We start from the raw sequence: 24575 nt of genomic DNA, 5'->3' as shown, positions 1-24575 counted from the left end.
TCTGGGTTTCTTGCACTTTGGTGGCTATTTCCTTCCTCATTTCAAGGAAGTTTTCAATTATAATTTCCTCAGGTATTTTCTCATGGCTTTTCTTTTTGTTTTGTTCTTCTGGGACTCCTATGACTCGAATGTTTGGGCATTTGACATTGTCCCAGAGTTCTCTGAGGTTGTCGTCATTTCTTTTAATTTTTTTTCTTTTTCCTCTCTGCTTCTCTGTTTCCACCATTCCATCTTCTACCTCACTTATCCTATCTTCTGCCTCCGTTATTCTACTGTTGGTTCCCTCCAGAGTGTTTTTGATCTCAGTTATTCCATTGTTCATTATTGATTGACTTTTTAAAAATTTCTCTATGTCCTTGTTTGGAGAGGGCAATGGCAACCCACTCCAATATTCTTGCCTGGAAACCATGGAAGGAGGAGCCTGGTAGGCTGCAGTCCGTGGGGTAGCAAAGAGTTGTACATGACTGAACGACTTCATTTTCACTTTTCATTTTCATGCACTGGATAAGGAAATGGCAACCCACTCCAGTGTTCTTGCCTGGAGAATCCCAGGATGGAGGGGCCTGGTGGGCTGTCGTCTATGGGGTTGCACATAGTTGGATACAACTGAAGTGACTTAGCAGCATCAGCAGCAGCAGGTTCTTGTTCAACATTTCTTGCATCTTCTCAATCGTTGTGTCCAGGCTATTTATCTCTAACTTCATTTTGTTTTCAAGATTTTGAATCATTATTACTATCATCTTCTGAATTTTTTTTTTTTTTTGGCAGAGTCCCTATCTCTTCTTCTTTTGTATGGTTTGGTGGGCATTTATCACGTTCCTTTCAGTTCATTTCAGTCGCTCAGTAGTGTCCAACTCTTTGCGACCCCTTGAATTGCAGCACGCCAGGCCTCCCTGTCCATCACCACCTCCCTGAGTCCACGCAAAACCATGTCCATTGTGTCGGTGATGTCACCTAACCATCTCACCCTGTGTCGTTCCCTTCTCCTCCTGCCCTCAATCTTTCCCAGCATCAGAGCCTTTTCAAATGATTCAGCTCTCCACATCAAGTGGCCAAAGTATTGGAGTTTCACCTTCAACATCAGTCCCTCCAATGAACACCCAAGACTAATCTCCTTTGTGATGGACTGGTTGGATCTCCATGCAGTCCAAGGGACTCTCAAGAGTCTTCTCCAACACTACAGTTCAAAAGCATCAATTCTTCGGTGCCCAGCTTTCTTTATAGTGCAATTCTCATATCAATACATGGCTAATGGAAAACCCATCGCTTGACTAGATGAACCTTTGTTGACAAAGTAATGCCTCTGCTTTCGAATATGCTGTCTAAGTTAGTCCTAAGTTTCCTTCCAAGGAGTAAGCGTCTTTTAATTTCATGGCTGTAATCACCATCCTCAGTGATTTTGGAGCCCCCAAAAATAAAAATCTGACACTGTTTCCACACTTTCCCCATCTATTTCCCATGAAATGATGGGACCAGATGCCATGATCTTCATTTTCTGAATGTTGAGCTTTAAGCCAACTTTTTCATTCTTCTTTCACCTTCATCAAGAGGCTCTTTCGTTCTTCTACTCTTTCTGCCATAAGGGTGGTGTCATCTGCATATCTGAGGTTATTGATATTTCTCCTGGCAATCTTGATTCCAGCTTCTGTTTCTTCCAGTCCAGTGTTTCTCATGATGTACTCTGCATAGAAGTTAAATAAGCAGGGTGACAATATACAGCCTTGATGTATTCCTTTTCCTATTTGGAAGCAGATGTTGTTCCCTGTCTAGTTCTAACTGTTGCTTCCTGACATGCATACAGATTTCTCAAGAGGTGGGTCAGGTGATCTGGTATTCCCATCTCTTTCAGAATTTCCCATAGTTTATTGTGATCGACACAGTCAAAGGCTTTCACATAGTCAATAAAGCAGAAATAGATATTTTTCTGGAACTCTCTTGCTTTTTTGATGATCCAGCAGATGTTGGCAATTTGATCTCTGGTTCCTCTGCCTTTTCTAAAACCAGCTTGAACATCCAACATTCATGGTTCACGTATTGCTGAAGCCTGGCTTGGAGAATTTTGAGCATGACTTTACTAGCGTGTGAGATGAGGGCAATTGTGTGGTAGTTTGAGACTTCTTTGGCATTACATTTCTTTGGGATTGGAATGAAAACTGACCTTTTCAGTCATGCGGCCACTGCTGATTTTTCCAAGTTTGCTGATATATTGAGTGCAGCACTTTCACAGCATCATCTTTTAAAATTTGAAGGAGCTCAACCTGAATATATAGCCTCCACTAGGTTTGTTCATAGTGATGCTTCCTAAGGCCCACCTGACTTCACCTTCAAGGATATCTGGCTCTAGGTGAGTGTGAGTGATCACACCTTCATAATTATCTGGGTCGTGAAGATCTTTTTTGTACAATTCTTCTGTGTATTCTTGACACCTATTCTTAATATCTTCTGCTTCTGTTAGGTCCATACCATTTCTGTCCTTTATTGAGCTCATCATTGCATAAAATGTTCCCTTGGTATCTCTAATTTTCTTGAAGAGATCTCTAGTCTTTCCCATTCTATTATTTTCCTCAATATCTTTGCATTGATCACTGAGGAAGGCTTTCTTGCCTCTCCTTGCTATTCTTTGGAACTCTGCATTCAAGTTGGTGTAACTTCCCTTTTCTCCTTTGCCTTTTGCTTCTCTTCTTTTCACAGCTATTTTACAGCTGTCTTCAGACAGCCATTTTGTTGTTTTGCATTTCTTTTTCTTGGGAATGATCTTGCCTCCTATCTCCTGTAAACCTCCATCCATAGTTCATCAGGCACTCTGTCTATCAGATCTAGTCCTTTATATCTATTTCTCTCTTCCACTGTACAGTCATAAGGGATTTGATTTAGGTCATACCTGAATGGTCTAGTGGTTTTCCCACTTTCTTCAATTTAAGTCTGAATTTGGCAATAAGGAGTTCATGATCTGAGCCACAGTCAGCTCCTGGTTTTGTTTTTGTTGACCTTATGGAGCTTCTCCATCTTTGGCTGCAAAGAATATAATCAGTCTTATTTCAGTGTTGACCATCTGGTGATGTCTATGTATAGAATCTTCTCCTGCGTTGTTGGAAGAGGGTGTTTGCTATGACCAGTGCGTTCTCTTGGCAGAGGTCTGTTGGCTTTTGCCCTGCTTCATTCCGTACTCCAAGGCCAAATTTGCCTGTTACTCCAGGTGTTTCTTGACTTCCTACTTTTGTATTGTATGACCCTATAATGAAAAGAACATCTTTTTTTGGGTGTTAGTTCTAGCAGGTCCTGTAGGTCTTCATAGAACCATTCAACTTCAGCTTCTTCAGCATTACTGGTCAGGGTATAGACTTGGATTACCATGATATTGAATGGTTTGCCTTGGAAAAGAACAGAGATCATTCTGTCGTTTTTGAGATTGCATCCAAGTACTGCATTTCAGACTCTTCTGTTTACTATGATGGCTACTCCATATCTTCTAAGGGATTCCTGCCTACAGTAGTAGATACAATGGTCATCTGAGTCAAATTCACCCATTCCAGTCCATCTGAGTTCGCTGATTTCTAGAATTTCAATGTTCACTCTTGCCATCTCCTGTTTGACCACTTCCAATTTGCCTTGATTCATGGACCTAACATTCCAAGTTCCTATGCAATATTGCTCTTTACAGCATTGAATCTTGTTTCTATCACCAGTCCCATCCACAACTGGGTGTTGTTTTTCCTTTGGCTCCATCCCTTCATTCTTTCTGGAGTTATTTCTCCACTGATCTCCAGTAGCTTTCTCATGTTCCCTTACCTGCTGAATATTTCTCTGCCTTTTCGTCTTGTTTAGATTGCTGTCTTTGGGGTGGCCTTTCTTATTCTGGCAGTTTGTGGTTCGTCTTTATTTCGGAGGTTCCTCTCCATGGGTGGGGTTGGACGAGTGGCTTGTCAAGGTTTCCTGTTTAGGGAAGCTTGTGTTGGTGTTCTGGTGGGTGGAGCTGGGTTTCTTCTCTCTGGAGTTCAATGAAGTGTCCAGTAGTGAGTTTTGAGATGTCTCTGGGTTTGGTGTGGCTTTGGACTGCCTGTATATTAAAGCTCAGGTCTATGTTCCTGTATTTTTGGAGAATTTGCGTGATATGTCTTGCTCTGAAACTTGTTGGCTCTTTTGTGGAGCTTGGTTTCAGTGTAGGTATGGACGCTTTTGAATGAGCTGTTATTGATTAATGTTCCCTGGAGTCAGGAGTTCTCTGGTGTTCTCAGCTTTTGGATTTAAGCCTCCTGTCTCTGGTTTCAGTCTTATCTTGCAGTAGTCTCAAGACTTCTCCATCCATACAGCACCAATGATAAAACATCTAGGTTAATGTTGAAATGGTTCTCCACAGTGAGGGACACCCAGAAAGTTTCACTGAGTTTTATGGATCAGAGAAGAGGGAGGAGGGATATAAAGGTGACCAGGAGGAGAATAGGGGGAATCAAGAGGGGAGAGAGCAATCTAGCCAGTAATCAAATCCCTATGTACTCTCCACAGCCTGAAACACCCAGAGAGTTTCACAGAGTTACGTGGAGAAGAGAAGAGAAGAGGGAGGAAGGAGATAGAAGTCACTAGAAGAGGGGGTTGGCGGTCAAACGGAGAGAGACAAATCTAGCCAGTCATCGGTTCTCTAAGTGTTCGCCACAGCCTGGAATACCCAAAGAGATTCACAGAGTTGGGCAGAGCAGAGATGGGGGAGGAAGGAGATAGAGGTGACCTAGGGGAGAAAAAAGAGAGTCAAAAAGGGGAGAGGGCAATTAATTTAGTAATCACACTCCTAGGTAAAAACGAGTACCAAAGATTGGATTCATAAAGGTACAAAATTGATAACAAATACCAGAAAGCAAAGATTAAAAATCTAGAGTAGAGGTTAGACTCTCAAAAATGCAATATTAAAAAAACAAAACACAATCACAAAAATTATAAAAATATATGAAATTTGCTTTAAAAATAGGGTCTTTTTTTGCAAGGCAGGTTATATAAATGAAAATTAAAGCAGTAATAAAGGATTTAAAAATTAAAAAAATTAGAAAATTAAAAAATATTAATAGTAAAAATATATCTAGGAATTTCTCTGGAGCTGCTGTGGGAAGTGTGGGGTCAGTTCAGTTTCAGATAGTTCCTTGTTCCAGCTTATACTTCTCAAGGTCTATAGGCCCCTTCCAATGTAGTTGGTGCCAACGACAGGATTTTAAGTGACTGTTGCACCTGTCACTTCCAAAGAGGTTCCCTCTGTGTATTTTGGATTCTTCTGTTTGCAAGTCTCTTCAGTGTCTAATTTCCACCCTGACACAAGAAGGCAAAGGTGGTCACTTACTTAGGCTCACTTGTTCAGTCGTGCTGTGGGGAGGGAGCAACAATGCAAACAAATATCACTGGTGTGTGTGGGGAGTGCTCACAGTGTCCGTGACACACTGGGTTTGCCTCTGCTCAGGTTGTGTGTGCTTTGCCAGTCTGCACTGCTCAGGCTCCAAGTTGCTCTGCAGGGGAATTGTCTATAGCAGGCCCTGGATTGCCTGCACTTCTCAGGTCTAAGCCGCTCAGGTTCAGATTTGCGGGTACTCCATGAAGGTGCAGACACAGTTGGGCCTGTGTTTTGTGCTCTTCCCAGGTCCGAGCAGCTCAGGTGACCAAGTGCTTGGCAAACGCACTCTCCTCAGGTGGGGTGGTGCATCTTATCACCTCTGTGGTCTGGCTGCTCAGTTTCCTGGGTGCACAATGGGAGCACCATCTCAGATGTGCTGAGTGTCTCCTCTGGGGAGCTGATCTCTGGTTGCGATCTTCCTGGTGGATGTCAACCATCCAGGATCCCAGGTAGACTTGGTTAGCAACTGGGAGCCTGCTTGCAGTTTTGTAGTGGATGCCGTCTCTGGAGCCGAGATTGTCCCTTTCCAGCTCTGGCTGTCACCTGCCTGCCTCTCTGCGTCTAGTGGGGGATGGGCCGGTCTGCAGCCGGCTAGCTCTCCTCTGGTATTTGCTCAGTCCCTTGTTCTGTGAGTGGGCTGGCAGTGCCTTATCTTAGAGCTTTTTGCAGGAAAGTTCTCTCTCTCTCTCTCTCTTTTTTCTCTTTCTCTGGCTATACCACTGTTTGGATTGCTATCTCACATTAGGTCCCTGAGATTGTCCTCAGGGCATTCAGGCCTGGTCCCTACCATAAGCAATGCTGCCCGCACCTCCCTGTTCAGCCCCTGCTTGCTGGTGGTGGACGCTAGCATCTGGGCTACTTCTCTGCTGAGTTGCCATCAGATGCGAAAACTGTGGGTTTTATTTATTTTTCCTTCCAGTTATGTTGCCCTCTGAGATTCCAAAACTCCCTACAGACCCACCAGTGAGAGGGTTTCCTGGTGTTTGGAAACTTCTCCTCTTTTATGACTCCCTCTCCAGGATGGGTCCCTAACTCTTTTGTCTCTCTTTTAATATTTTATATTTTGTCCTACCTCCTTTCGAAGATAATGGGCTGCCTTTCTGGGTGCCTGGTGTCCTCTACCAGTGTTCAGGAGTTGTTTTGTGGAACTTGCTCAGCGTTCAAATGATCTTCTGATGAATTTGTGGGGGAGAAAGTGGTCTTCCCGTCCTATTCCTCCGCCATCTTAGGACCGCCTCTCACTATGAACTTTTATCTTAGAACCATTTTTACTGAATCTCATGAGTTTTGATATGCTGTGCTTACTGGAACCCCACTCTAGTACTCTTGCCTGGAAAATCCCATGGACAGAGGAGCCTGGTGGGCTGCAGTCCATGGGGTCTCTAGGAGTTGGATGCAAATGAGTGACTTCACTTTCGCTTTTGACTTTCATACATTGGGGAAAGAAATGGCAACAACTCCACTGTTCTTGCCTGGAGAATCCCAGGGACGGGAGAGCCTGGTGGGTTGCCATCTATGGGGTTGCACAGAGTCGGACACGACTGAAGCAACTTAGCAGCAGCAGCTTACATTTTTGTTTGTCTCAATGTACTTTTTGATTCTCTTCTGATTTAGTCTTTGGATCATTGATTGTTCAATAGCACATTGTTTAATCTCCACATCTTTGTGAATTTTCCAGTTTTCTTCCTGTAATTGATTACTTGATTTATACCATTTTGGTTGGAAAAGATACTTGATATGGTTTAAATCTTCTCAATTTATTAATACCTTTTTTGTACCCTATCATATGATCTATTCTGGAGAATCTTTCATCTGTGCTTAAAAGAACATGTTCGGTTGCTTTTGTTTTCTTTTGTTTTCCCAATGTCTTTTTTTTTTTGGTAATAATCTTTTTCCTTTATTTTAATTTACAATACTGTATTTGTTTTGCCATACATTGACATGAATCCACCACGGGTGTACATGTGTTCCCAAACATGAACCCCCCGCCCACCTCCCTCCCCATAACATCTCTCTGGGTCATCACCGTGCACCAGCCCCAAGCATGCTGTATCCTGCGTCAGACATAGACTGGCGATTCGATTCTTACATGATAGTATACATGTTACAATGCCATTCTCCCAAATCATCCCACCCTCTCCCTCTCCCTCTGAGTCCAAAAGTCCGTTATACACATCTGTGTCTTTTTTGCTGTCTTGCACACAGGGTCGTCATTGCCATTTTTCTAAATTCCATATATATGTGTTAGTATACTGTATTGGTGTTTTTCTGTCTGGCTTACTTCACTCTGTATAATCGGCTCCAGTTTCATCCATCTCCTCAGAACTGATTCAAATGAATTCTTTTTAACGGCTGAGTAATACTCCATTGTGTATATGTACCACAGCTTTCTTATCCATTCGTCTGCTGATGGACATCTAGGTTGTTTCCATGTCCTGGCTATTATAAACAGTGCTGTGATGAACACTGGGGTACATGTGTCTCTTTCAATTCTGGTTTCCTCGGTGTGTATGCCCAGAAGTGGGATTGCTGGGTCATAAGGTAGTTCTATTTGCAATTTTTAAAGGAATCTCCACACTGTTCTCCATAGTGGCTGTACTAGTTTGCATTCCCACCAACAGTGTAGGAGGGTTCCCTTTTCTCCACACCCTCGCCAGCATTTATTGCTTGCAGATTTTTGGATCGCAGACATTCTGACTGGTGTGAAGAGGTACCTCATTGTGGTTTTGATTTGCATTTCTCTGATAATGAGTGATGTTGAGCATCTTTTCATGTGTTTGTTAACCATCCGTATGTCTTCTTTGGAGAAATGTCTATTTAGTTCTTTGGCCCATTTTTTGATTGGGTCATTTATTTTTCTGGAATTGAACTGTGGGAGTTGCTTGTATATTTTTGAGATTAGTTGTTTGTCAGTTGCTTCATTTGCTATTATTTTCTCCCATTCTGAAGGCTGTCTTTTCACTTTGCTTATATTTTGCTTTGTTGTGCAGAAGCTTTTAATTTTAATTAGATCCCATTTGTTTATTTTTGCTTTTATTTCCAGTATTCTGGGAGGTGGATCATAGAGGATCCTGCTGTGATTTATGTCGGAGGGTGTTTTGCCTATATTCTCCTCTAGGAGTTTTATAGTTTCTGGTCTTATTTTTAGATCTTTAATCCATTTTGAGTTATTTTTGTTTATGGTGTTAGAAAGTGATCTAGTTTCATTCTTTTACAAGTGGTTGACCAGTTTTCCCAGCACCACTTGTTAAAGAGATTGTCTTTACTCCATTGTATATTCTTGCCTCCTTTGTCAAAGATCAGGTGTCCATATGTGTGTGGATTTATCTCTGGGCTTTCTATTTTGTTCCATTGATCTATATTTCTGTCTTTGTGCCAGTACCATACTGTCTTGATGACTGTGGCTTTGTAGTAGAGCCTGAAGTCAGGCAAGTTGATTCCTCCAGTTCCATTCTTCTTTCTCAAGATTGCTTTGGCTATTCGAGGTGTTTTGTATTTCCATACAAATCTTGAAATTATTTGTTCTAGTTCTGTGAAAAATGTTGCTGGTAGCTTGATAGGGATTGCATTGAATTTGTAAATTGCTTTGGGTAGTATACTCATTTTCACTATATTGATTCTTCCAATCCATGAACATGGTATATTTCTCCATCTATTAGTGTCCTTTTTAATTTCTTTCACCAATGTTTTATAGTTTTCTATGTAGGTCTTTAGTTTGTTTATTTCTTCCATGTTGTCCATTTTATTGGCATATAAGTGCTGATAGTAGTCTCTTATGATCCTTTGTATTTCTGTGTTGTCTGTTGTGATCTCTCCATTTTCATTTCTAATTTTATTGATTTGATTTTTCTCTCTTTGCTTCTTGATGAGTCTGGCTAATGGTTTGTCAATTTTATTTATCCTTTCAAAGAACCCGATTTTGGCTTTGTTGATTTTTGCTATGGTCTCTTTTGTTTCTTTTGCATTTATTTCTGCCCTAATTTTTAAGATTTCTTTCCTTCTACTAACTCTGGGGTTCTCCAATTCTTCCTTTTCTAGTTGCTTTAGTTGTAGAGTTAGGTTATTTATTTGGCTTTTTTCTTGTTTCTTGAGGTATGCCTGTATTGCTATGAACTTTCCTCTTAGCACTGCTTTTATCGTGTCCCACAGGTTTTGGGTTGTTGTATTTTCATTTTCATTAGTTTCTATGCGTATTTTGATTTCCTTTTTGATTTCTTCTGTGATTTGTTGGTTATTCAGAAGTGTGTTGTTCAACCTCCATATGTTGGAATTTTTAATAGTTTTTCTCCTGTAATTGAGATCTAATCTTAATGCATTATGGTCAGAAAAGATGGTTGGAATGATTTCGATTTTTTTGAATTTATCAAGTTTAGATTTATGGCCCAGGATATGATCTATCCTGGAGAATGTTCCATAAGCACTTGAGAAAAAGGTGAAATTCATTGTTTTGGGGTGAAATGTCCTATAGATATCAATTAGGTCTAACCGGTCTCATGTATCATTTAAAGTTTGCATTTCTTTGTTGATTTTCTGTTTAGTTGATCTGTCCATAGGTGTGAGTGGGGTATTAAAGTCTCCCACCTTTATTGTGTTATTATTGATTTCCCCTTTCATACTTGTTAGCATTTGTCTTACATATTGTGGTGCTCCTATATTGGGTGCATATATATTTATAATTGTTATATCTTCTTCTTGGATTGATCCTTTGATCGTTATGTAGTGGCCTTCTTTGTCTCTTTTCACAGCCTTTGTTTTAAAGTCTATTTTATCAGATATGAGTATTGCTACTCCTGCTTTCTTTTGGTCTCTATTTGCATGGAATATCTTTTTCCAGCCCTTCACTTTCATTCTGTATGTGTCCCTTGTTTTGAGGTGGGTCTCTTGTAAGCAGCATATAGAGGGGTCTTGTTTTTGTATCCATTCGGCCAGTCTTTGTCTTTTGGTAGGGGCATTCAACCCATTTACGTTTAAGGTAGTTATTGATAAGTATGATCCTGTTACCATTTACTTTATTGTTTTGGGTTCGGGTTTATACACCCTTTTTGTGTTTCCTGTCTAGAGAATATCCTTTAGAATTTGTTGGAGAGCTGGTTTGTTGGTGCTGAATTCTCTCAGCTTTTGCTTGTATGTAAAGCTTTTGATTTCTCCTTCGTATTTGAATGAGATCCTTGCTGGGTACAGTAATCTGGGCTGTAGGTTATTTTCTTTCATCACTTTAAGTATGTCTTGCCATTCCCTCCTGGCCTGAAGAGTTTCTATTGAGAGATCAGCTGTTATCCTTATGGGAATCCCCTTGTGTGTTATTTGTTGTTTTTCCCTTGCTGCTTTTAATATTTGTTCTTTGTGTTTGATCTTTGTAGTATGATTAATATGTGTCTTGGGGTGTTTCACCTTGGGTTTATCCTATTTGGAACTCTCCGTGTTTTGTTCTGTTGCTTTTGGATGGAGTTTTCCTTACATGCCTGTTAAGTGCATTCTGACTTTTGAGTGGGAATGCCTAGTTCATTAAAATTTAATATAATTATCAATAGGTGTTTTATTTCCATAAATCTATCATTTTTGTCCCACTTGTTCACTCAATTTATATTCCACTCTTCCTTCTTCATTGTTTTATTATTCTTGGAATATTTATATATTAAAATAATTGTTTTTGTTTGTCCTTCTCCTTTATATTCCTTTATTTCTCCTTTTCTTCCTTGTTTTGGAATAGTTTAAGTTTTTGTGCTTTGTAAACTTCTATTGGCATCCAACTATTTTTTTTTTAGTGGTTTCTCTTGAGATTACAGTGCATTTGCATGTGTTAAGTTGCTTCTGTGACCCTATGGGCTGTAGCCTGCCAGGCTTCTCTGTCCATGGAATTCTCCAGGCAAGAATACCAGAGTGGATTGCCCTCATCCATTGCAATCCATGCCCTCCTCCAGGAAATCTTCCTGACCCAGTGATTGAACCAAGGTCTTCTGTGTCTCCTGAATTGGCAGGCAGGTTCTTTACCACTAGCACCACCTGAGAAGCCCCTGAGGTTACAATTTGCATCCTTAAATATTTACAGTATTAAAATTAATACTATTAAATTTTGTTTAAAATACAAGGACACTGCAGTTGTATATGGCTATTTACCTTGTTCCACTTCCTTTATGTTAAAGCTATCACATGTATATTTTGTATATTATGAACATACCATTAATGTTATAAATTTTGCTTTAAAGCAAGGTTGGCAAACGTTTTGTAAAGGGCATGGAGATGCTAAACAACTTCCTATGGTCATAAACCTTAATTTGTGAGAGAAATACTTGATTGATGATAAGAACTAAACTTCAAATCATTATATCTCAGAGTACTAAATCTCTGAGTTTATGAAAACCTTACTAGAACCCAGATATTCCTTCCTGTTTCCACAAGCGCATGCAACAATTACATTGAAAAAACATAGCAGCAAGAGGGATACTTATCAGTTTCTCATCTTAGAGGGAAACTGAATAGTTTTCAAGAATATGGCCAATCAGGTCATATTTGGAAAGGACCCTATATTCGGTTCTAAAGAGAATGAGCTGAAATTTTAGTGACATCAGCACTTTTAAACAACACTCCAATTTATTTGTCAAGAACAAAGCACCTGCCTTAATTTTCTGAAGAGCAAGTGCTGTTGGTAGGCTACAAGCTGAAGACGATTAGCCTTGGAGTCACTTAACAGTGCCCTGGACTGGCACTGTTGATTTATATGATTGAATCATAAATCATTTATATGGCATCATATGACTTGTTAGGCTTGGTCATTAATGTGTTCTTTGACATGGAGAGAATAAAATATGTTTTTGTTTCAGTCACCTCATTTGTAAAATAAAAGGATTAGATAAGGCATTTTTTAAAAAATGCCATGACTTTCTTTATAATCTAGTTATTGCATTTCTCTTTATCTCAGGGCACAGCGATATTAACATCTCTGACTTCTGTCCTGCACGATGGTAAGGAGTTTCCCAACCCAGAGCAGTTTGATCCTGGTCACTTCCTGGATGAAAGTGGCAACTTTAAGAAGACTGACCACTTCATGGCTTTTTCAGCAGGCAAGCATGCTTCATTTTTATCTGTCCATTAGAGGTCAAATGAGAGGAGGATGAGCTTTGTATGTAGGCAACTCTGAGCTGGACAAATTGTCATTTTCATGAGGCCAGAGGCACCACTTCCAAGGTGCAGATAGTTTCTGATTGGATTGGAGGCTGCACTCACTGAGTTCTGCCCTCTCACCCACCTCTGACAATCTTAAGGTCTCCTCATAGAAGTCTAGCTCCACTGAGACTTTTCTCCCCTGTCCAGAGATGCCATTCACTCAATAAATGTCTCTGAGGACCTTAAATGTAGTAGACCCATGGTCACTCAGGGCCAGGGATAGAAATGTGAATAAGGGACAGCTCTCCTCTAAGAAAGGAATGCGACTTAACAGGTGATGATACTCCAGAGACAAATTCTATTCAAAACGCTTCAGTGGAAACTCAGAGAGAGGAGCTCCTGAATCTTATACTTTGGGATCAGGGCAGAGGACAGAGAGAAATTTTCTTGCAGGAAGAGATATTTTAGTATCTTCCTTTAATTTGGGGAGGTCCTTCAAAGAAAGAGGCAGGGTACTCAAAAAGTTTCATTAAAGGCAGTTTAATGAAGAGACTCTTTTCAGAAGTGTGGACACAATTAAGTGAAGTAGCAAGGAGTGGTCAAGCACTCTGGGATGAGCATCAGCAAGACAAAGTTACCATCCTATGTCGGAAGGACCGGGAGAAGGAGGGTGTTGCTGGATCCCAAGCAGATCTTTGGCAAAGAGAGAATGGATGCCTCAGCAGGAGATGGGTCTATAGGTTGGAGAATACAGCCACTGCTGAAACTGTGGCCTGACAGGCTGGGACTGAGGGAGGGCGTACTCTAAACTTCTCAATGTCTAATCCTTTGGGTTTTTTCACAGTGAAGAAGGAAACTAACTAGTGGGGTTATGCAGTCCATAGAAATCAACTTCTTAAACACACAGTAGGTGTAAAAGAAAAACAAGCACAGTATGGATCTGGAAAGATGGAGAAGTGGAGAGTGTTCAGCACAGTCCAAAGGAGAAGGGTAGAAAGGAGAGGGTGAAGGGCTTTTCCTACAGAAGGAACTGAAGTGGGGATAGAAATAGGAGGTTTACTCCTCATTGAACATCCAGGAAAATAGGTTTCAAGGAATGCTTAATGCTTGGTCCCAAGATTATGAACAATGCCCAGAATTTGATCTCAAAATGAGATCCTGCTAATGTATTCCTTATCTACTTCCTGAATTTTAGGTCCATTGTTTCATAACAAACTGGCTTAAGATTTCTGCCCAGTTTGTGGGGTTTGCAGGCTTGCTTTGTCTTGGCACTGTAGTATCATATAAGACCTAAGGCTTTACTTTGTTGTTGCTGTTCAGTTGCTAAGTCATGTTCGACTCTTTGCAACCCCATGGATGGCAGCACACCAGGCCCTCTGTCCTCCACTGTCTCCCAGAGTTTGCTCAAATTCATGTTCATTGAGTTGGTGATACTATCCATCTCATCCTCTGTCACATCCCTTCTCCTTTTGCCTTTACTTTATGAGCTTATATTTCGTGTGTGGGACACAGGAATAATTATAATTTCATTTGAAACATTTTGCTTTAGAAGTATTTACGAGTCTTGTGGAAAACCAGCAAGAGAATGAATTATATCCGCCTGAATAGATCAAAGAAGTTTGTATACAGCAAGCGACACCTTTGGTGGATCTAGAAGGATTTAGAGAATCTCATCAGGAAGAGCTGAAGGAACCAATATTTCAGTTGGAGGAATGACTGGATACTCATAACACTTGAAATAGCTAGTGTGTCTGGGGTTTAGAGAATGGTTAATAATATTTGTATCGAGTTGTGACATTCCTTTTTATACTTGGCAATGGTAAGCTCTTGAAATATTGTTAGAAACAGAGACATGACAATGTCAAGATTAGTTTTAGGAATCCAGATGAGGAGAAATAAATCTGTTGTTGAGTCTTGAATTGGAAGTAGATGGAAAAATATAGTGTGTAGTTCATGTTATTTGGGATGGGTGAGTGTGTATGTAGAAAGATATTACTGGCAAGCCTCAGGAAAGCAATCCTGGCATGGGTGTACAGAACAGATTCCTTTTAATAGAGAAAGTACACTGAAATCTGTTCTGAGGAAATGAAGCAAACCGGATTTTGGTGTAAATAGAAGAAGCCATAGGTTAATTTGTCTTTTATTAATTTGTTTATGTATTTACTCATTTCATATTTATTTATGCTTCCCTTTGTGGTATGTTAGAAATAGAATTGAACAACTATTTAATTTATGTGTCCTTTTTAGGAAAAAGAGTTTGTGTTGGAGAAGGCCTGGCCCGCATGGAGCTGTTTTTACTCCTGGTCAGCATTTTACAGCATTTTAACTTGAAACCTGTGGTTGATCCAAAGCACATTGATATTGCACCAAGTTTCAAAGGGATACTCTCTATTCTACCCTTCTGTGAGATGTGTTTCATTCCAGTCTGAAGAAAGGGCTGACTGCCAGGTTACAGATTGAGCCTCTCCAGCTCCATCTACACAAGCTGATGCTCTCTATCCTGGCTGTTAGCCATTGTCCGCCTCTCCCTTACCTTTAGGAGTGACATTCTTGAGCCCTGCCTCTTCTAATTTTCTTTAAGATTTACTTCAAGTTTTTTCTTGCATGAAATACAACAGTTTTGTCCCCAATAATTTTTTTAAAATTACAGTCCTGAGATCTGAAGCTACATCCAATTTATTGTGTATGCCAAATGGAGGGCACCTTATAAATGTCATATTTTATTAAAAATTAAAGTTGGCAATTATCCCATGTGATAAAAATTTTTTAAATGCACTCATCTCTTACTCCTATTTATCTCTCTAGGGGAATGATCTCTTGATAGTTTGGATAAATAATTTTGCTTTTCCCCAATGATTATTAAAAATATAATTATGTGATTGATGGGTATGTTTGTGTATATATGTATATACATGCAAAAGAAATCAGGTGAAGATGACTCCAGCTAGGGGAATAGTATGAGATAAAACTTGAATTTATTAGTCTTTTCAGAGATGTTCTTCCTCTTTCCTCTAATGATTAAACACACACACACAGACATACAGACATATAAAAGTAAAGAAGGGGGGAAGGTAATTAATATACATATGGGTTATATTTGAACATACACAGAGAAATCTATGTGTGTGTTTAGTGTTTGCATGTGTATATATTGTTTATAGCTATGGTTTTTTGGTGACATTATATAATAGCATAAAGTTGATATTTTCACAAGCAGTGTAAGTTAATGTATCTCATAATAGTTTGTTAATAGATATGATAATTTTTTAAAATTATCTTCCTATTCAAGGATATTTATATTATTTTTGAAACCTTGTTAAATAAGCAGGGTGACAGTATACAGCCTTGACGTACTCCTTTTCCTATTTGGAACCAGACTTTACTTAAAAAAATTTTTTTTTGGCCAAGCTGCCTGACAGGATCTTAATTTCCAGACAGGGATGGAACCCATGCCCCATGCATTGGAAGGGAGGTCTTAACCACTGGACTGCCAGGGAAGTCCTTTTCTTTTCTGTCATGACTGTAATAGAAAGACTACTTGATCAAACCCTTACGTGTACTGAGGACTGAATTCTTTGGTGGATTTCGGAGCTTTTAGTTACCTTTCAAGTAGAAATCTCATCATCTGCAGATAATATTTTATTGCAATGACCAGAAATTTCGTGATATTATATATATATATATGCATATTTATGTCTGTATTTCTCTGACTCATCACACAGACACACACAGACAATACGCAAACATGTATATATATTTGTCAGCATGTAAATGTGATCAAAGTTGTGACAATTTCTGGGGACAAGAAAGCAGAGGGATTGGGAAGTCCATGTTAGGAAGCCTCTTATTTGACGTGATTTTATCTTTGAGGTGATTATTGATTTGAAATCAAGAGGTGAGAGTCTTAAAGGTTGACTCTAAGGTGTCACATAGGAATTTTAGAACTCCCCCAAATCTTGCAGATTCTGAAGGCTATCAGAAAAAAAGATGGACCAAGTAGACATTTCAACTTCAGTTGAAGCTTGAAGGTTATGAAGATCTGCAACTAAGGAATAAGATTAGCCTGAAGTTGAAGAATATTTACAAGACCAGAGTGCTTCTTTACATAATTTCAGTCATTGATTAAGTGCTTGTTGGAAAAGAAGAAGTAAAACTCTCACTGTTTGCAGATGACATGATCCTCTACATAGAAAACCCTAAAGACTCCACCAGAAAATTACTAGAGCTAATCAATGAATATAGTAAAGTTTCAGGATATAAAATCAACACACAGAAATCCCTTGCATTCCTATACAATGACAATGAGAAAACAGAAAGAGAAATTAAGGAAACAATTCCATTCACCATTGCAAAGGAAAGAATAAAATAGGAATAATCTACCTAAAGAAACAAAAGACCTGTATATAGAAAACTGTAAAACACTGATGAAAGAAATCAAAGAGGACACAAATAGATGGAGAACTTTCACCACTACTATTCAACATAGTTTTGGAATTTTTGGCCACATCAGTCAGAGCAGAAAAAGAAATAAAAGGATTCCAGATTTGAAAAGAAGTAAAACTCTCACTGTTTGCAGATGACATGATCATCTACATAGAAAACCCTAAAGACTCCACTAGAAAATTACTAGGGCTAATCAATGAATAGAGTAAAGTGGCAGGAGATGTAAATTAACACACAGAAATCCCTTGCATTCCTATACACTAACAATGAGAAAACAGAAATTGAGGAAACAGTTCCATTCACCTTTGCAATGAAAATAATAAAACACTTAGGCATATATCTACATAAAGAAACAAAAGACCTCTATATAGAAAACTATAAAACACTGATTAAAGAAATCAAAGAAGACAGAAATAGATGGAAAAATATACTATGTTAAGAAGAATTAATATAGTGAAAATGAGTATACTACCCAAAGCAATCAAGAGATTCAATGCAATCCCCATCAAGCTATCAATGGTATTCACAGAACTAGAGTAAATAATTTCACAATTTGTATGGCAATACAAAAAAACCTCAAATAGCCAAAGCCATCTTGAGAGAGAAGAATGGAACTGGAGGAATAAACCTGCCCAACTTCGGGCTATACTACAAAGCTACCGTCATCAAGACAGCATGGTACTGGCACAAAGACAGAAATATAGATCAATGGAACAAAATAGAAAGCCCAGAGATAAATCCACACACCTATGGACACCTTATCTTTCACAAAGAAGGCAAGAATATACAATGGATAAAAAGACAATCTCTTTAACAAGTGGTGCTGGGAAAACTGGTCAACCACTTGTAAAAGAATGAAATTATACATGTTTCAATGCCATTCTCCCTAATCATCCCACCCTCACCCTCTCCCACAGAGTCCAAAAGAATTTTCTATACTTCTGTGTCTCTTTTGCTGTCTCGCATACAGGGTTATTGTTACCATCTTTCTAAATTCCATATATATGCGTTAAGGGTGGTGCACTGGGATGACCCAGAGGGATGGTATGGGGAGGGAGGTGGGAGGGGGGTTCAGGACTGGGAACACGTGTACACCCATGGCAGATTCATGTTGATGTATAGCAAAACCAATACAATATTGTAAAGTAATTAGCCTCCAATTAAAATAAATAAATTTTAAAAAAGAATGAAATTAGAACACTTTCTAACACCATACACAAAAATAAACTCAAAATGGATTAAAGATCGAAATGTAAGAACAAAATCTAGAAAACTCTTAGAGGAAAACATAGACAGACACTCTCTGACATAAATCACAGCAAGATCTTCTATAACCCACCACCCAGAATATTGGAAATAAAAGCAAAAATAAACAAATGGGACCTAATAAAACTTAAAAGCTTTTGCTCAACAAAGGAAACTATAAGCAAGGTGGAAAGACAGTCTTCAGAATGGGAGAAAATACTAGCAAATGAAGCAACTGACAAAAAATTAATCTCAAAAATATACAAGCAACTCCCACAGCTCAATTCCAGAAAAATCAACGACCCCATCAAAAAATGGGCCGAAGACCTAAACAGACATTTCTCCAAAGAAGACATACAGATGGCTAACAAACACATGAAAAGATGTTCAACATCACTTATTATCAGAGAAATGCAAATCAAAACCACAATCAGATACCATCTCATGCCAGTCAAAATGGCTTCTATCAAAAAATCTACAAACAATAAGTATTGGAAAGGGTGTGGAGAAAATGGAACCCTCTTACACTGTTGGTGGGAATGCAAACTAGTACAGCCACTATAGAGAACAGTGTGGAGATTCCATAAAAAACTGGAAATAGAACTGCCATATGATCTAGCAATCCCACTGTTGAGCATACACACTGAGGAAACCAGAATTTAAAGAAACACGTGTACCCCAGTGTTCATCACAGCACTGTTTATAAGAGCCAGGATGTGGAAGCAACCTAGATGTCCATTGGCAGACCAATGAATAAGAAAGCAGTGATACATATACACAATGGAGTATTACTCAGCCATTACAAAGAATACATTTGAATCAGTTCTAGTGGATGAAACTGGAGCCGATTATATAGAGTGAAGTAAGCCAGAAAGAAAAACACCAATAAAATATACTAACGCATATATATGGAATTTAGAAAGATGGTAACGATAACCCTGTATGCGAGACAGCAAAAGAGACACTGATGTATAGAGCAGTCTTTTGGACTCTGTGGGAGAGTGTGAGGGTGGGATGATATGGGAGAATGGCATTGGAACATATGTATTATCGTATGTGAAATGAATCGCCAGTCCAGGTTCAATGCATGATACAGGCTGCTCGGGGCTGGTGCGTTGGGATGACCCAGAGGGATGTGATGGGGAAGGAGGTGAGAGGGGGGTTCAGGATGGAGAACACTTGTACACCCATGGCAGATTCAAGTCAATGTATGGTAAAACCAATACAATATTGTAAAGTAAAAGAAATAAACAGAAAATGAAATAAAATATATATACATAGGAAAAAGAAAATAAATTTAAGTTACTTGCTGAGAAAGCCATGAAGTAGTCAGTCTTCTTAAAGTTTCTACTCTCATCCAGGAAGTGGTCAAGTCCAAACACTTCTGGGTTGTGGATTCTTTGTCATCATGTAGCACAGAAGTCTGGAGAAGGCAATGGCACCCCACTCCAGTACACTTGTCTGGCAAATCCCATAGACGGAGGAGCCTGGTGGGTTGCAGTCCATGGGGTCGCTAAGAGACGGACACGACTGAGCAGCTTCCCTTTCACTTTTCGCTTTCATGCATTGGAGAAGAAAATGGCAACTCACTCCAGCGTTCTTGCCTGGAGAATCCCAGGGACGGGGGAGCCTGGTGGGCTGCCGTCTATGGGGTCGCACAGAGTCGGACACGACTGAAGTGACTTAGCAGCAACAGCAGCAGAAGCACAGAAGTCAGGGATGTTAATACATCTGTTCCCTGGAAAGAACAGATGAAGATAAACTGAACTATGAAGAAGTCATGGAGCTGGGAGAAATGTTACAAATTATTTACTCCAGTCTTATGATATAGATGAATGATCCTAGGTCCAAAGAAGGGCAGTGGTATTTTGAGGCAGAAGAAACAGGTAACAAACAAGGATAAATTTAAGACAAGTGGCAGCATTGTTGCTAACGTGAACTTCGACAGCATCTGAAATACTCAGTACCTGGGTCCTAGGATGTCAGACCTTATGAATCCAATCTGATCATTATACTAGTATAAGTCCCCACCAGCTGCTTTATTTTATTATGTCAATTTTCACTCGTCTCATATGTGGTTTATGATTTAAATCATTATTGTTAATTTAAAATATCTGGAGTTATAACCTCTTTTGTGATAACAACACTAAGCACAGTAACAAATATTAGTGTTTACCATTGCCTCACAAATTATTTGTCTTAATTTAAAAATACAGAGTAGACTTTATTACAGATCAATCCTAGCTTTGAAACCCAGAAGGATGACAAAATTAGAAAAATCATTTTACAGCAATTCAGCTTAGAATCATTATTTAAAGCAATTTTTATCTATTAATGCTAAAAACTGCTAGGTAAATGAATAAAAAGCATGATATTCAGAAAGCCATAAAGAAACATTCAGTTAATTGAATATATATATATATATGTATATATATATATATATATATATATATATATATATATATATATATAAACTTTTGTCATAGAGAAATCTGGCAGATACCACTTTATCATATGAACAACATTGCATAACCAACAATGGGATAAGTGATACTATGTGCTCCACCTCCCTAATGAATTTCAGTGGGATACACAAAGCACCCATGTAATTCTCTTACCAAATCATAAATCCTGGAATCTGTGTCCAGGAAACAATCACATAAAACCAGCCTGAGGAAAATTTTACATGACTACTAAACTGAACTCTTCGCAAAGTTAAATGTACTAAAAGAAAACAAACAAGGCAAAGAGAACAATAACAGGAGGAAACAGGGAAAGATAACCAAATTATAGGCTTGCTCCTGGCTGGATATTGATTTGCAATGAAAAAAAAAAGAAAGCTATAAAGTTTTTTTCTCCCAAAAAATATCAGTAAAGAAAATCTTTTTTTTTTTCTTTGTCTTTTTTTTTTTTTCTTTCATGGGATTTAGATGCTCTCTGGTATGTGGGATCTTCCCAGATCAGAGATGGAACCTATGTCTGCTACATTGGCAGGCAGATTCTTTTTTTTTTTTAAATTTAAATTTATTTATTTTAACTGGAGGCTAATTACTGTACAATATTGTATTGGTTTTGCCATACATCAACATGAATCTGTCACGGGTGTACACATATTCCCCATCCTGAACCCCCATTCCACCTCCCTCCCCATACCATCCCTCTGGGTCATCCCAGTGCACCAGCCCCAAGCATCCTGTATCCTGCATCGAACCTGGACTTGTGGTTCATTTCTTATATTATATTATACATGTTTCAATGCCATTTTCCCAAAGCATCCCACCCTCTCCCTCTCCCACAGAGTCCAAAAGACTGTTCAATATATCTGTCTCTTTTGCTCTCTCGCATACAGCGTTATCATTAACATCTTTCTAAATTCCATATATATGCATTAGTATACTGTATTGATGTTTTTCTTTTAAAAAAAGAAAAAATGTTATTCGAGGAAAACTGGGAAATTTTACATATAACCTGTATATTAGATAGTATTGTTGAATCAATGATAACTCTTCTGTATACATGCTATTACTGCTCTGTATACAAAAACTGTTGAGGAATACATACTGAAGTAGGGAGGTAATGATGTGTAAATGAACAGATTGATAAATGAATACTAATGGAAGAAATTTTCACATATTGAGGTATGGGGAAGTCATTCTGGCTTATACATAATTTAACTTGAATATTATGTTAACTAAAATAAAGACAGTTTGTAGGCTATCAAACACATTCTACATTTGATTAATCATTGAAGAAAAAGATGCACTGACCAGAAATAATGTCCATATTAAATATAAAGATTAAATGTCCTGTTCCTGGGACATCAATGCTGGGACTCCAGTGGTAAGACTCCCCTCCCAGATGCCAATGCCATACTAACTGTCTGTGTCCATGCTGATCTTTTGTTGCTATTGTTTTAAACCTCAAAAGAATATATCCCTGACTTATTGATGTTCTTCATTCTGACAAGGTATAAAACTGTGCGGAAAATCCAGAGCAGCTCCTCAGAGTTATCTGAGGTTGCCTTCTGGGTAATAGTCCTGTTTGAATCAAAAATCTTTTCTCTTCCTGTTAGAGATTGTTTATTCATGATTTCCACCGATATTGCAAAGCAGATATGCATACAAATTCATGTATTACATATACATAAACATGTTTTTAATGTTTAAACAATAATTAATGCAAACTTGGGGAAGACTTCCATCCCCTAATTTTCTCATATAAAAGGTCTGCAACTTTTATTATTCCCTTGTATATTTTTATACAAGTAATATGTGGAAATCTTTCTTTAAGGTACAAAAAAAAGAGGCTTCTCTGGTGGCTCAGTGGTAAAGAATCCACCACAAATGCAGGAGACACCAACCACATAGACCCCTGATCTAGAAAGATCCTATGTGCTCTGGAGCAACTAAGTCCATGTGCTGCAACTACTGAGCCTGTGCTATAGAGCCCAGGAGCGACAGCTATTGAGCCCATGTGCCATAGCTACTCAAGTCTATGCACCTTAGAGCCAATGCTCTGCAACAAGAAAAGACACTGCAGTGAAAAGCCCACACACAGTAACTAGAGAGTAGCTCCCACTGGCTGCAACTAGAGAAAAACCCTTGTAGCAACAAAGATCCAGCAATCACACATAAATAAATGAATAAATAATTTTTTAAAAGATACAAAAACCAATATACTCTGTACAAACGTTGCTCCAAAAATTGGATAAGATTCATGTTCGTAAAAAGGGAAACATAATCATTATTTCCCATCACAGTAAAAATTAACTGAATGAATCAATAATCTATGTCTCCTGCATTGGCAGGCGGGTTCTTTAGCACTAGCGCCACCTGGGGAGCCCTGAATCAATCATCTAAATGTAAAAACTAAGATTATAAAGCTGTAGCAATAGTTAAGAGTAAATCCGGTGTGATCACTCATCTAGAGCCAGACATCCTGGAATGTGAAGGCAAGTGGGCCTTAGAAAGCATCACTATGAACAAAGCTAGTGGGTAATGAAATTCCAGTTGAGCTATTTCAAATCCTGGAGATGTTGCTGTGAAAGTGCTGCACTCAATACGCCAGCACATTTGGAAAACTCAGCAGTGGCCACAGGACTGGAAAAGGTCAGGTTTCATTCCAATCCCAAAGAAAGGCAATGCAAAAGAATGCTCAAACTACCACACAATTGCACTCATCTCACATGCTAGTAAAGTAATACTCAAAATTCTCCAAGCCAGGCTTCAGCAATACATGAACCATGAACTTCTTTTTTTTTTTTTTGATATTGTACTTTATTTTAATTTTTTATTTTTATTTGTTTTAGTTTTTTATTTTGTAAATTTAAAAATCTTTAATTCTTACATGCGTTCCCAAACATGCACCCCCCTCCCACCTCCCTCCCCATAACATCTCTCTGGGTCATCCCCATGCACCAGCCCCAAGCATGCTGCATCCTGCGTCAGACATAGACTGGCGATTCAATTCTTACATGATAGTATACATGTTAGACCGTCATTCTCCCAAATCATACCACCCTCTCCCTCTCCCTCTGAGTCCAAAAGTCCGTTATACACATCTGTGTCTCTTTCCCTGTCTTGCATACAGGGTCGTCATTGCCATCTTCCTAAATTCCATATATATGTGTTAGTATACTGTATTGGTGTTTTTCTTTCTGGCTTACTTCACTCTGTATAATCGGCTCCAGTTTCATCCATCTCATCAGAACTGATTCAAATGAATTCTTTTTAACGGCTGAGTAATACTCCATTGTGTATATGTACCACAGCTTTCTTATCCATTCATCTGCTGATGGACATCTAGGTTGTTTCCATGTCCTGGCTATTATAAACAGTGCTGTGATGAACATTGGGGTACATGTGTCTCTTTCAATTCTGGTTTCCTCAGTGTGTATGCCCAGAAGTGGGATTGCTGGGTCATAAGGTAGTTCTATTTGCAATTTTTTAAGGAATCTCCACACTGTTCTCCATAGTGGCTGTACTAGTTTGCATTCCCACCAACAGTGTAGGAGGGTTCCCTTTTCTCCACACCCTCTCCAGCATTTATTGCTTGCAGATTTTTGGATCACAGCCATTCTGACTGGTGTGAAGTGGTACCTCATTGTGGTTTTGATTTGCATTTCTCTAATAATGAGTGATGTTGAGCATCTTTTCATGTGTTTGTTAGTCATCCGTATGTCTTCTTTGGAGAAATGTCTATTTAGTTCTTTGGCCCATTTTTTGATTGGGTGGTTTATTTTTCTGGAATTGAGCTGCATAAGTTGCTTGTATATTTTTGAGATTAGTTGTTTGTCAGTTGCTTCATTTGCTATTATTTTCTCCCATTCAGAAGGCTGTCTTTTCACCTTGCTTATATTTTCCTTTGTTGTGCAGAAGCTTTTAACTTTAATTAGATCCCATTTGTTTATTTT

General features: G+C 38.8%; 1 protein-coding gene across 1 annotated transcript in view; it reads left to right on the top strand.

The window, feature by feature from the left end:
• Positions 1-15221, top strand: part of LOC138427955 (cytochrome P450 2C21-like) — a 64032-nt gene extending 48811 nt beyond the window's left edge. Inside the window, exons 8-9 of the mRNA XM_069568082.1 lie at positions 12291-12432; positions 14723-15221. Coding sequence (XP_069424183.1) covers positions 12291-12432; positions 14723-14904 — 324 coding nt within the window. The 3' untranslated portion in view covers positions 14905-15221. The remainder of the gene's footprint in view (positions 1-12290; positions 12433-14722) is intronic.
• Positions 15222-24575: the final 9354 nt, after the last annotated feature.

This window comes from Ovis canadensis, chromosome 22 (genome assembly GCF_042477335.2).
Source record: "Ovis canadensis isolate MfBH-ARS-UI-01 breed Bighorn chromosome 22, ARS-UI_OviCan_v2, whole genome shotgun sequence".
NCBI lineage: Eukaryota > Metazoa > Chordata > Mammalia > Artiodactyla > Bovidae > Ovis > Ovis canadensis.
This window is presented reverse-complemented; position numbering and strand designations above follow the sequence as displayed.